Here is a 13,840-nt window from a genome sequence, read left to right on the forward strand (position 1 = left end):
GGGCAGCAGGAGCGGACAGGGAGCCCTTGTGATCGTTTCAGAACCCCAAGCCCAGCCTTTGCCATCCAGCCACCTCAGAAAGCGTTCCTGGGGGGGGGGGGGGGTGAGAAAGGAATGGCCGGGAATGGCCGGTTCCTGGGGAGGGGACGGAAGAGCCCCCCCCCAATAACTATCAGCCAGCAAGGCAGGAAAGGGCAGTGTTAGCTCAGTCAGAGAAGTGGTCCGCACCGGGACCAGGGCAAGGACCCAGGCCGAGTCTCTACTGCTCTGCAGCACAGGGGGATGCAGCCATCCTGATGGCCGTGTCCAGGCCGGCTGACCTTGGAGCCTTTGGGGGGCTTGAATTGCTCCCAGAACAAGAGCTGGGGAGGGCGCCTCTGCTCTGCTCGCAGGGTCCCCAGGTTCTACGCGCTGTTCCCAGAGTGCTTGCTAAGGGCTGGCACCCGCTCTGCCAGGAGCCAGACTGAACGTATGTCTGGCTGTCCCTTCCCTCGGGGCCGGCTTTGGGCACTCGCCCCGAGTCTCTCCCTGTGAGAACGTGCTTTGAGAGCGCTGATGTGGCATCGGGCGCGCTCACAGGACACCGCCAGAGCGCCGAGGCGGGATGTGTGCAGCAGCGACTGAGGCTGCCCTGCGAGAGCTGAGACTGGCCTGGAGGAGGAAAGGCGCAGCGGCGTCCTGGCAAGGGCTTGGCGGGGATGCCCTCCGGGAGGGGTAGCTGCTCCTGCTTTGGCACTGTGAGGCCAGGAGTGGGGGGAGGCGTAGTGCCGCTCTCCAGTACTGGCTGTCTGGGAGTGGAGACCTGCAGCCACCCGCGCCGGGGAGAGGATGGTGTGTGTGGAGTCCGCTGGGGGTGGAAGGGATTCCGGGGCTACCGAGACCCTTCTGAGCTCACAGTCGGCCACCCTTAGCCTCCCGGGGCCTCCGCGTCTTCATTTGTCAAACCAAGAGGCTCCCTCCGGCCTTCTCTCGAGAAGGGGGCCGGCCTGGGTCAGGGGCTCCTAGCCGAGGCTCTCTGGCTAGTTTTCAGGGGATCAATGAAAAGGACACCTTGATTGTTACTGCTGTCAGCGAGGTTCCTCCGAGAAGAGGGCCGAAGGCGTCAGCAGTCCCGGCTTAGTGGTGCCTCTGACGCCTTCCACTCCAGCTCTCCGTATGCCTACACGGTGCTGTGCGATGAGCCCCAGCCCTGCCCCCTCGGGCCCCGCTGGCTGCCGCTCGGGAGAGAGTCGGGGCGGATGATACGGAACAAAAACGACCCCCGCCAGGAGAATCTGGGGAGGGGAGGAGGGCCGAGCCTCTCCAGAGCGCCCTCCGCGGCTCCCACCCAGCAGGCCTCTCCTCACTCTTCCCATGACTGCTGGGGAGAGAAAGGGAGGAGAGGCCTGCCAGCTGTTGGCACGCAGCCGGAGAGCTGGTGGGCTGAAAAGAAAATGGAGTCCCCTGTGGAAGTCGGGAGGACAGCGCTGGAACGGAGGCCGGCGTGGCTTCAGGAAGGAGCAGCCGGGGAAGAGGCTGCCTGGTGCGGCAGGGAGCTCCCGGGCACCAAAAGTATTCTCGCCACACACGACCTCAGTGCTGGGAAGGCAGCGCGAGGCTCCTCATTTCAATCTCCGGGTTCTTCCCACCGGATGGTGTGGCTCCCCTTTATCACGCTGGAAAAGCCTACTGGAGCCCGGAGAGCCGCCCATCCCCCTGCTGAAAGTGAGCCAGGCTGCCCCCCCCCCCCGGGCCTGAAGGCCAGCCTTGCCGAGCCCCCCAGCCCCCACCCTCTGCCTGTCTTTGGGCATCCAAGACCACCTTGGTGGCATGCTACCACATGGGGGAAAGACTTCGGTGGAACGATAGAGGTTTTTATTAGCCCCATTTTACAGATGAAGAAACCGGGGCTCTGAGAGGCTAAGTGGTCTCTGGTCACTGGAGCACTTCCGTCTGAGACTCCCCAGGCCAGTGCTCCTTCTCGTGCTGGCACCTGCAAGCACAAGTCAAGGCCGCAGGTCCAGCCTGGTGTCAAGGAGATGCCGCCATGGCTGTGCTGTTGGGCAAGCCCAGCTTCCTAGCCTGGGAGCTGGAATGGACCTTGGGAGGCATCTAGCTGGAAGGCGGGTGCCCTACCCAGGATCCTCCTGGCGGCCTCCGCAGGCAGCTCTACTGGGCCCCAAGTTCTCCCTTGCCCGAATCTGGATCCGCCTCTCTACGACTTCAACCCGCGGGTCCTGCCGCTGCCCTGTGGGCGACCCCACCCGCTCATCCATCTTCCACATCCTCGGAAAGCTTCTCCCCGAGGCCTCAGAGGGCTTGGCCTGGAGCCCCACCCCCATTCTGCCTTCCCTCCTCCTGCCCGGTGGGCTAAAGGCCTTCCCCAGCTCTGATGATGGCTTTGGGCCCCTCGAGCTCCCTTCCAGGCTGAGCACTTGAGCTGGTCTATCCCGTAACAGACACACGGAAGGCCCGGAGGCCTGGCTGGCTGGACTCGGCCCTCCCCGAGGTCTCCTGGCAGGGCTTTCCCCTCCCACCTTCCCCTCTCGCACGTCTCAGGTCAGAAGTTGTGAGCCGGGGCTGGGAGGAGGGGAGCGGTCAGGAGACGGGCTGGGCTCTCCCTGGAGCTCCACATCCCTGGCCCCGCGGATGACGCTGGCCCTGACCTGGCGCCCACACCGTGCCCTCCTGCCAGGGAGATCTTCCCTTTCTCCGTAGCGTCCCTTCCTCTTCCCCTGCATCCCTGTCGCGCGCGCGCGGGCACACACACACACACACACACACACACACACACACACACACAGAGCATTGAGGCCCCACAATCGGGAAAAGGGGGGGGGGCAGACACTAGAGCCCTGCTCCCCTCCCCCGCCTCCCGGGCTCCCCCTTCTCTTCTCCAGGCCCCGCCCTCCCTCCTCCCCATCACCCGCCCCCAGCCCAGCCCAGCCCAGCCCAGCCCTGCCTGCCATTGGCAGCCCCGGCGCCGCCGATTCCAGCAGCGAACTCCCAGCCTCGTAGCCCAGCCAGCCGTCAGAGTCCGGACTCCCAGCCAGCCGGTCGCTCGGGGCGCACCGACTTCCCTGCGCCCGGCGCCCTCAGAGCTGAGGCGGGGAAGGAGCAGGAGGCGAGCGGGGCGGGCGGGCGCGCACACCCACACTCACCAAGTCACCTGCGCTGCGCACACACTGCCCCAGCCGCCCTCTCCGAGTCTCTCTCTCTTCCGTCTTACTCCCTCCCTCCCTCCCTCCCTACTTCTCTCCCCGGCTCCGGCTCCGGCTGCGGCTCCGGCTCCGGCTCCGGCTCCGGCTCCGGCTCCGGCTCCGGGCGTCGCTGACTCCCCCGCGCCCCTCCCCCCCCCGGGGCCCCCCAGCGCCCACCATGGACTTGGAGCTTTTCCCTCAGTGGCCGGACGAGCTGGACAGCAATTGCAGCGGGCTGCTGCTGCTGCTGCGGGGGCCGCTGCAGGACAGCTGGGGAGCGCCCTTCTTGGAAGAGCCGCAGGGTAGGTGCTCCGGCTGCTGCCGCCGGCCGGCCGGGACGGGACGGGGCGGCCCCGGGGCGCGGAAGCCCGGCTTTGCTGGCCCCTCGATGGCGCCTCCCGGCTCCTCAGGCAGCCCTCCTCTGTCCCGCCAGGTCCCTACTGCAATGCCACCACCGACCAGATCGGGACGTGCTGGCCCCGCAGCGCCGCCGGGGCCTACGTGGAGAGACCCTGCCCGGAGTTCTTCAATGGCATCAAGTACAACACCACGCGTGAGTGCCTCTTTCTCCCTGTTCCCTTCCCTCCCCCCCCCCCAGCCAGCTCTGGGACCCCGGGCCAGTCACTTCCGTCCTCTGCTCCTCATCCGTCCAGGCTAGGAGAGGGACGTGTCGGCTTCCCAGGTCCACCGCGCCCTCTGCCAGCCTATACTCCACCCCTCCCACGGGGCTCAGGCACCCAGCAGCGAGTGTGGCCTCCCCAGAGAAGAGAAAGAGAAGGAGCTGATGAGGAAGGCCTGAGGGCAAGGGCCGAGTCAAAGGGGAGCCAGGAATGAATGAATGAATGAGTGAGTGAGTGAATGAATGAATGAATGAGTGAATGAATGAATGAGTGAGTGAATGAGTGGAGAGAGGACAGGGATGGCTTTTCTCCCACAGCCTGCCCGACTGCCTAAGCACTTTCATTCCCTTGAGGCAAGCTTTGGCTTCTCCAGACTCCCTTAGAGCTCCTTCCCCACTACCACCCCCACCGGCCATTCTGCCCCCTATACCTGGCTCCGGGAAGAGATGTTTATCCCAGGAAATAAAGAGAATGAAAGGCCGAGGAGGCCCCTGGCTGCCCGGAAAGGAGGAAGGAGCAGACCAAGGCTGGGGAAACGGGCCGGAGCACTCCTCGGCAGCTCAGGAGTCACCCCCCATTCTGACCTCACCCTGGCAGAGGGCCTCAGTTTCCTCATCAATAAGATGAGTAGGTGGGACCCCTGAGCTCTAAGACCCTGCTAGATCTGGCTGTAGCCAGAGCTGGGGCCCTGGATTCCAGAGCAGAGAAGTGAGAGAGCTCAGCCCCCACTAGGCAGGTGCTGCTGGCCAGGGGCTGCCCCGTGAGGCTCTCCCTCTCCCTCTGAGGCAGGAGCTCCCAGACTCCTCGGTATTCCTGGCAGAAAATGTCCACGGGGAGTGTTTGCAGCCCCAGAATCCAATCAGTGCGTTTCCAGAGGCCTTGCAGGGACCTCAGCGTGGACCTAAGCTATTCTCCCAGCCTCCCCATTTTCGGCCATCTTCCCACCTCTGCCTCCCAGCTTCCTGAGTTTGGGGAGGTGGTGATACGGCTCCACACCTTGGGACAGCAAGGCTGACAGAGGAAGGGACCCAGCTGCGGTGCTGCCAGCTCTCTAATCCGACTCACTGCCTGCCAGTTTGGCCATTATTCAGATCTTGGAAGGACTGGCATAAGAAAGGGGGATGGGCTGGTCCTCGGCAGCTCAGAAGGGAGGATGGGACTAATGGGTCAGAGGTGATTGCAGGAAGGCAGATGTGGGCTCCCTGGAAAGGACATCCGGACTAGAGCCCAAAGAGTCCACAATTTCTGGATTTAGAGTCAGGAAACGTGGGTTTGGATCCTTGTCTTGCTACATGAGAGCTTTGGGCCCTGGGCGCAGCTCTTTGTCCTCTGGGGGCCTCCATTTTCTCATTTTTTTAATTCCTTTTTAGTATCTGCTGAACAACCAGCCATTTGCATATATGTGGCCCAAGAGGAAAAGGAAGTTGACATGACATTGTGGTGCCTCTGAGGCCCAGGGCAGGTTTTTTTAAAGAATTCTTCTTCTGTTTTCTCATATTTCAAAAGAGGAGGCCAGCTTGAACTCCCCATTTCTAGGCTCTCTTCCAACCGGCTCCTAGAGCTTCCTGAGTAATGAGGATTTTGTAAGGGGAGGGTCTAGCCAGTAAGCCCTCTTGGGGAGGCTGAGGAGGAAAGAGCTTCCATGCTGGGAGGGGAGACCCACTGGGCTCCATGATTTCCATGGTCTTGCGTGTGATAAGATACCTCACAACAGGATGATTCTATAAAGCAATCAATGAGCAAGCATTGTCTACGTGCCATTTCCACTGCCCTCAAGGGGTTGACCCTCTGCCAGGAGCCCATAGAGCAGGTGGGTAAGAATGCTTCCGGGCACCAAAGCACCAAGGGCTGGGATTTGAGGTCTTGAAATGGAAAGTTTGGGGATGAGATAGTATGATTTAGCCCTTGACCTCAGAGATCAGTGGAGGAAGCAGAGGATCAGAAAGGAGACTCACCCAGGTCATACAGCTAGTAAATGAGAGAGCTAGTCAGGATTTGAACACAAGTCTTCCGAATCTAGACACCACCTTGTCCCTCAAAGCACATCATTAAATTGGATTCTCCAGGCCCCACTGCCCGAACTTTTGGCTGTGAGGGAGAAGAGCAGGAGAAGGCAACCATCCTTGAAGATTCCCCCGAGATGTCCATCGGGTGCCTGCCCTGGAAGGGAGAGAGGGGGCCCAGCCAATGACCTTTCCACACTGGCGGCTGCTGGGCACCATCACCATCCTCAGATGCACAAGTCTGCCCCCTTGTCCCTGTGGCAGCCCATGGCAGTGACTCAGGCAGTTAGCCACGAAAGAGGAACGAAGCACCCGCACGAGGCTCATTCCAGCTGAGGAGTCACGGCTGCGTGCTTCCACTGGCCACAAGGTGTTTCTATTTCCAGATGTGTGACGAAGGGAAAATGGACGAGCTGGAACTGGTGCTGTGGAAGGGCCACCAGAAATGCCCTGGGGAAGTGCCCGCTTAGTCCTTTTGCCACCTCCACTTGTTTCTCACCCCAGGGCTGAAAAGGGAAGGACTGTCTGGGCGAGGATGCCAGCGTTAGGATCCAGAGAGGTGGCGGGATCTCTGCCTTCCGTGCTGGAGTGTGGGGTTGGGGTGGGTGCCGCGTTCGGGGAAGGACAACAACCAGGTGGAGAGCATTCGGGCGAGGGCTGGCAGCGAGGGCCGAAGGACCAGCCACATTCAAAGGAGCCACATTGGGCAGAGAAGAGGAAAGGTAGGGGGTCCTGACAGCTATTCTTAAGGATGGGGGCAACCGAGTCATAAAAGGCATTGGTCTGGCCAAGCAAGCAAAGGGGCTCATGGTCACAGAGGCTGAATCACCCAGCAGCCATGTGGAAGAAGGGAGGTGAGGCTAGATGGCCTCTGAGGTCTCTTGCTGCCTCCCTTATGAGCACAGGTTACATAGAGAAATCATAATGGAAATGCACTCAACTGTTGAGCCTCAGTTTGCACATTTATAAAATGGGAATGATAGTCTTGGCACAGTCACTGTGAGAGAAATGCTTTGTGGGTTCTGGAAGTGGCCCAGAAATCATAGTGATGGTGATGAGGCTGAAGAGGAGGAGGAGGAGGATAAATGTTGATGATGAGTGAATTGAAAAGCATTTCTTTAGCCTTAATATGTGCCAAGAACTGTGCCGCGTTGTAGGAATACGACTAGAATAAGCCAGTGTGCCCTCAAGGAGCTCCCACTCCGATGGGGCAGCAACAACACAGAGCAGATGGAAGGGCCCGGAGGTCCTCATTAAGACGTCAGGGCTGGCACAGGGCAGGGTAGGTGGTGAGGCCCAGTGGTCCTCCGCCTCATCCAGAAGAGTGGCGGCGCTGGCTTCCATTTTGTTCAGATGATCCAGAAAGGCAGAGACCACTGGGGCAGGGCTCTCCGGTGCCAGTGGCTCTCTCCTAAGGCCGGAGGGGAGGACAGCCCCATGGCAACGGAGCCGAGAGCAGTACAAGGCTGGGAATGCTGGTGGCTGGCAGCTTGGGCATCACGGTGAGGAGGAGAAGGAGGAAGAGGAGGAGGAAGAAGCTGACCCTCCTCAGGCTCCTCCTTAGAGAGCCGTCTCTGCTGCCAGGGCAGCTCTCGCTGGAGCAGAGACTCTTGGGTTGGGAACTTGTTTTCTCTTTCCTGTTTTGATAACTGCCTGTTCATAGGGCTGGCTTCCTCCGTATTTTAGTGCAGGAGAGTGTCTGGAGGTTGTGCCAGACAGACAGAGGCCCCCCCAGGGGAGGGAGCTGGTTTGGTCCTGGCCCCGGGAACTCCCGGTATGGAAACTCCCTTCAAGCACAACATCCAGCAACTTCCCTGTAACAATCCTAGAGAGTCACCTGGAATGACTCTCCAGGGAAGGAGTTGCCTCTGTTGGCAAGTACTGAGCAACTGAGTGACTTGTCTTGGGTCACACGGCTGAGGGATGGGGGCGTGAAATGTGGAATTAGAACCCGGGTCTGCCTGGCACCAAAGCTTGCCCTCTATTGGTTGGTGCTACCTCACTTCCCCTAACAGAGAATTGTTACTGACAGGGAGAGTCCAGTAGGTCCAGATGCCACTGTAAAGGGCAGTGAGGTGGCTGCCTCCCCCCAGCTCCTCCTTGGCCCCTGCTCACGCTTCCTTTGCTTTTCCTGCCTTGGAACACAGGCTCCTTCTCTTTCCCCAGCTCGAGGACGTTCTCTGGGGCATCCTCCACTTCCTACCTCTCGTTACTCTCTTTCTGGAGACTGAGTCGTCTCCACACTGGCATTGCAGGAGCCCCCGAGATCTTTCTCACCCCACAGCCTCCATCCTGAAGAGAAGACACAGAGGCAGACGGAGCCCTGGCCAGGCGGTGCGCCCTCTGGCCAGCTCCGAGCTCTCCTTTCCTTCTTTGCCCCGGTTCCATGGTCTTCTCGGGCCTCACTTCTCCAGCTTCCTCTGTCTTTCCCCAAACTCCTTGTTCCCAAGGCAGCCGAACTTCCTCACTGCTGTCTCAGCCTCAGCCAGTCACAATTTCATCTCTGCCTGTGAATGGTCCCAGGCCCAACCCTGGCTTTCTCTCTGGAGAAGAGTCAGTGGGAGCCATAGATGGTATCTCTGCCCCGTGAGGAACGATGGAAGAGGATCACACCTGTGATCCAATGAAGGTCTCCGAGCTGGGCTGAGGCCCAAAACGTGCTTGTGTGCTCTCCAGATCTCCCGGCTCCACTCTGAAGTCCTGGAAGGATCCCTGTACCGGGGCTAGAGCTGGCCGTACCATCTCCTCTCCCAGGGCTCAGCCCCCAACCAGTTCCTTTGCAGACAGACGAGGTGCCAGAGCTCTGGGCCAGGTGCCAGGCATGCCAAGTGAACCCTGTGGCTGGTAAAGAGGGATCTGGGCACATTGGTACAGAAGCAAAGGCTCGGAGGGAGCAGGAAACTGTCCCCGCCCTCCCTAGCCGTGGGAGCCTGCACGAGCCACTTCACCGCCGTCTGCCTCAGTTTCCCCAGCAAGACAATGCATTTCACATTAGCACCTGGGTTGGTTGTGAGGATCAAATGAGGGAATTGCTGTAGTGTTTGATGCACATAGTAGGTGCTCTATAAAGGGGAGCTCATGTTAGGAGCCGAGTCCCGAATTGAGCCAATCGTGGGAGGCTCCAAGACGAGGAAGGATGCCTCGGGGTCTCTCGACACGGCCCCTGGGGGGAAGAGTTTGCTACTCACCGCAAACCCCAGTACCTGGGAGCAGGTGGTGCCTGGCTCAGACCCCTCGGCAGCAACAGGAGGCTCCGGCACGCTCCTGGGCACTTTGTCTATCCATGGGCCGCCTGGGGCCGCCCGCACTAGGGATGGGCTGACTTCCCAGCTTGTGGGAAAGGATGAAGTTCCCTCTTCCCACAGAAGAGGGGAGAAGAAGGGAAGGGGGTAAAGAGTTTGGGGTTTGGACTTAAGGATCCGAGTTCTAGTCCTAGCTGCAGACAGCGGTGAAGTGGCTCGGGCAGGCTCCCGCAGCCAGGGAGGCTCTGGGCGCTGTGGTGCCCCCGTATGCAAGGACAGGGCCTGGCGCCCAGGCTTCCCTGGCAGGAGAAAGCTCGCTCTACCGAGGCAGGGCAGCCCTTTCTAGTCCCAGAGTGGGGGCCCTCTAGAGTGCTCTGGGGGGTGCGACTTGCCCAAGATGTGTCAGAGGCAGGACTTGAACACAGCTCTTCCTGGCTTTAAGCCTGGCGCTGCCTGCACTCACTCCACACACCGACTCTCTCCCTGGCACATTCCCAGGCTGATGGTGAGCCTGGAGAAACCTGGAGAAACCCCACAACGACCCCCTTCCTCCTTCCACCTCAGTCCTGGATCCTGGGCGCTTGTCAGGGAAGCCGAGGCAGACAGGGCTCTCCTCCTGATCTAATCGACGTGTCTGCAGACGTGGGATGGCACAGTTTACCCGGCTGCCCCCAGAGCTGCCTCCAGAAGGGGAAATCCCAGACAGCACCGAGTCACTCCAACCTCGGGACCCCGAAGCATGTGTGCGAATTGAATTTGGCTTAATCCCATGAGCATTGATTAAGCACCGGCTGTGTGCCCCAGACCAAGGCAGCCACCCCTGGCTGATGGGAAGAGGCCATCCGGGCAGAGCCGGCGGCCCGGTCTGGGCCAGCCTTTGCTCCTAAGGGCCCAGGCTGCTCCTCTTTGAAGGGGGAGATGCTGCTGTCCCTCCAAGCGTGTGCCTTTCCTGGGAGATCCGCCAGACCCAGTGGGCGATCCGCCTTGCCATTCTACTGCTGATGCTCCTTTGGGCCACCCACAAGTGCCCGAGGGCTAGGCAGCCCCCAGTGAGAATGGGGGAAGGACCATCAGAGAGATGCCTGGGGACCCCCCTTTGCTCACAGCGCCTCATCTTGTTCTCACCGCCATCCTTGGAGGGAAATGTCCCTCCGGCCTCAGCCGTAGCGGGTCGCGCGCAGAGGAGGTGGCACAGTGCCCTCGTCTGTCACAGGAGGCTGCCCACAGGCGGGCACCAGCTTAGCAAATGTGAGGAGAGGCAGACGTTGCTACCAAGAGCCCCGCTCCTCATTTCCTGGAGAAGCAGGAGGACCCCCAGGAATGAAGGGGGCCTGAAGGCCCGAAGACTGGCACGCAGTGCAGCAGGGCTCTGGCATTTCCTCGGTGCTTGGGGATCTCAGCACCCCACAAAGGTGGGATGGATCACGAATCCGCCACGTGTCAAGATCCACATCCAGGAAGCTATCGCCGTTCTTCATGAGCCCACCCTGATAGCCCGGAATTGAACGTGGGCGAAGCTCGGGCCGCAGGGGCTGGAGGAGCTCCAGCATCTTTGTCGTACAGCCCGAGGAACAGGCCTGAGGGTTTGTGTGAGGCACTACCGACTCGGTGTTCGCTCATTCCACATGTCCTTCTGGGACTCAAAAGTCACCTGTACCAGTCCAGAGTACCCCCGAAGGGCTCGTGCAGCCTTAAGCTTCTTGGCTTGTTGAAGCTTTAGAAAGCCCGAGACTTTGGGGACACCCCCTCTAAGAGGAGGAAGCGAGGGGCTGTGAGGAGAAAGAGCTGGGGCTGGATTCTGACAGTGGCATGACCAGCCCATCCCTTGGGCAAGTCTTGGGGAGCTTCCTGAGGCATCGTCAGGAGGTTCAGTGACTTGGCCAGGATCACACAGCGAGTGTCAGAAGTGGGCTTTGACCCAAGCTCTCCTTGGCCCGGGGCCCAGCACTCAATCCACGGCACGATGACGCCTCTTTGAGTCAGGAAAGCGATGGCGTGGCCAGAAGAGAGCCGCTATTTGCATTCAAAGAGAGACAATGTCCAGGACAGGGAAGCAGGCCCTGTGGCTCCCTCCCTCTCTACTCAGGCCCATCCAGAGGATTGGCTTCAGTTCTGAGAAACAAAGGACTCCATCGGCCACGTGGAGAGACCCAGGGGGCCCAGCCAGGCCGGCGAAGGGCTCCGATCCACGTCAGCAGCCCAAGAACGTGGAGGAGAGAAGGCCACGCACGAGCCGTCTCTGAGTGTCTGCAGGGAAAGGGATGGCCAGTCTTACTTGGCGTGGCCTTGAAGGATGGACCGAGAGCAGTTTGGGGCCGAGGGGCAGAGAGGGCGGAGAACTTCGTGGCCCGCCCTGAGAGCGGCACCAACCAGAGCGGGAGACCTCAGGAGCGTTCTCGTCTCACTGCACCCAAAGTCCGGGTCGCTATAAGACAGAGGCTTCCCCGTGGAGGTAGGACCAAAGGCCTCGGGAGCCCCCTCCAACCCAGGGCTGCGGGGTCTCTCCTTGTAGACCAAAGGGGCTGGGCGAGTGTCTGAGGGGACGAAGCTCCAGGGGAGGGGAAGAGCCTGAAGACGCAGAGGAGAGGAAGGATGGCCGGAGGAGGAGGGTCTCCGGGCGGCCGCCGGGGGAGAGCACTCATGGGAAACCAGCCCAATGGGCGAGTGACCGGCAAGAAAGGTGGGGATGGCGCAAGCCCGAGAGCCAAGGCTGGCACGAACGCTGAGGAGAACTAAAAGGCATCTCTTGTTCTCGTCCGAGCCAGGCTGTGGGAGGGGCTCAGGGAGCGGCGAGGAAAGCCGGGGACGCAGCCACGCTGCTGCTGGTCGGCTTCTCTTCCCTCTGTTCCTGCGAAGGCCTCTCGGAGTCGGCCTTGTTTTTGGCGATTGACAGGAAAGGAAAGCCCGAGCCCACTGGGGAGACGGCCCGAAGCCACCTGGCCACCCTGCGTGAGGGGCAGCCCCTGGCCCGGCCCACACGGATGGCACCCTTGGACAAATGGGAAGGACGACCGGCAGAACTGCCAAGTCGGGGCTTTGAGATCTCAATGAACAGGAGACGGAACACAGGATGGAACGTGGGCAAGGAAGCGGATTGGGCAGCCCGGAGGCCAGAGAGGTCCGCTCCGACCGCCGTTATTAAAGGGGCGGCTCGTGAGCTCTTCCAAAGGGAAGCGGTGACCGCCGAGAGCTGGCACGGCTCCGCAGGGACCGCTCAGGTGTGCCCCCGGGGCCGGCCCAGACCGGCGGATCAGGGCAACGCCAGCGCTAGAGCGTGGGGCGGCAAGACTACCCAGCAGTCTGTTGGAGGAAGGCTCTGGGCGACGGGCTGGGGCAGTGACGGCAGACCTGGCTGGACACCTGGCCAGGGATCCCGGAGGGAGCCCATCCCAGGGCACTGGAGGAGGCCAGGGAGCCTCCACAGAGGGACGCGGCTTTCAGTCCCGGCCAGCCCTTTGTGACCCCGTTTGGGGTGTGCTCGGCACCGACTCGGGAAGGCTTTGCCGCTTCCTGCTCCAGCTCATTTTCCAGTTGAGGAAACTGCAAACAGGCTCGAGTGACTTGCTCAGGGTCACACAGCCGGCAAGCGAGTCTTCCTGGCTCCAGATCTGGCCCCAGCTGGCTGCCCTAACAGGCGGAACCCTGAATCTGGAGCGTTTTAGTAGGGAAAATGTCCAGGCTGGGCGTGTGTTCAGACACCAGCCTGGGGCTCCCCTTCTGCCTCCTCCCTCTCTTCTTGACCTCTTCCAGTCGGCCTTCCAAACTCATTGTTCCACCTGGCGTGTCCTCAGTGATCTCGTGGTGCCCAGCGGCCCCTTCTCCATCCTCGTTCCCTTCGGCCTCTCTCGGCCTTGGACGCTGCCCATCCCCCTCTGCTCCTCGGCACTCCCTTCCCTCTGGATTCTCAGGCTGCCCCCCTCCCCCTCTGGCTGCTCCCTTCGGCCTCCCTCTCTGGATCCTCCCCAGGTCACAGCTCTAACCTTGGCCGGCCCTCGGGGCTCTGGGCCGGGCCCTCTGCTCTTCTCCCTCCGGCCTGCTGCTCTCCAGGGCTCTCATTGCCATCCTCTGGCTGCCCACCCTCCCGTCTGCTTCTGCTGACCCCATCTCAGGCCTCGGCCTGCCTTTCACACGTCTCCAGCCGGAGGAGCCGTGAGCGCCTGCGGCTCGCGAGGGCCAAAGCGGATCCCCCCCTCTTTCCCCCTCAGCTCTTCGTTACTGGAGGGAGGAACAGTGTCCTCCCCGCCCGGACGCCTCGCCATCTCGGGGCCTTCATACCCAACGCCCAGGCCCGTCGGTTCTCCTTTATCAACGCCCCTTTCTCTCCTCTGACCCTGCCCCGACCCGAGTTCAGATCCTCACACTTGGACTGTTGTGACAGCTGCTGCTGGGGCGGCCTGCCTAAAGCCTCTCCCAGAGTCTCTGTCTCTGTCTCTGCCTCTGTCTCTGTCTCTCTGTCTCTGCTTCTGTCTCTGTCTCTGCTTCTGTCCCTGTCTCTCTGACTCTGTCTCTCTGTCTCTGTCTCTGTCTCTGCCTCTGTCTCTGTCTCTCTGACTCTGTCTCTCTGATTCTGTCTCTCTGACTCTGTCTCTGCCTCTGTCTCTGCTTCTGTCTCTGTCTCTGTCTCTGTCTCTCTGACTCTGTCTCTCTGATTCTGTCTCTCTGACTCTGTCTCTCTGTCTCTGTCTCTGCTTCTGTCTCTGTCTCTCTGTCTCTGTCTCTGCTTCTATCCCTGTCCCTGTCTCTGCTTCTGTGTGTGTCTCTCTCTCTCTCTCTCTCTCTCTCTCTCTCTCTCTCTC

At 60.9% G+C, this 13,840-nt stretch overlaps 1 protein-coding gene across 2 annotated transcripts in view; it reads left to right on the forward strand.

Annotated features, from left to right (window-relative positions):
* CRHR2 (corticotropin releasing hormone receptor 2) overlaps nt 1-13,840 on the forward strand; it is an 84,634-nt gene that overhangs the window by 24,632 nt on the left and 46,162 nt on the right. For both annotated transcript variants that reach the window (XM_044656763.1, XM_044656761.1), the window contains exon 3: nt 3,613-3,732. In XM_044656763.1, the coding sequence (XP_044512698.1) occupies nt 3,613-3,732 (120 nt within the window). The remainder of the gene's footprint in view (nt 1-3,612; nt 3,733-13,840) is intronic.

The sequence above is a fragment of the Gracilinanus agilis genome, chromosome 1 (assembly GCF_016433145.1).
Source record: "Gracilinanus agilis isolate LMUSP501 chromosome 1, AgileGrace, whole genome shotgun sequence".
Taxonomy (NCBI): Eukaryota; Metazoa; Chordata; class Mammalia; order Didelphimorphia; family Didelphidae; genus Gracilinanus; species Gracilinanus agilis.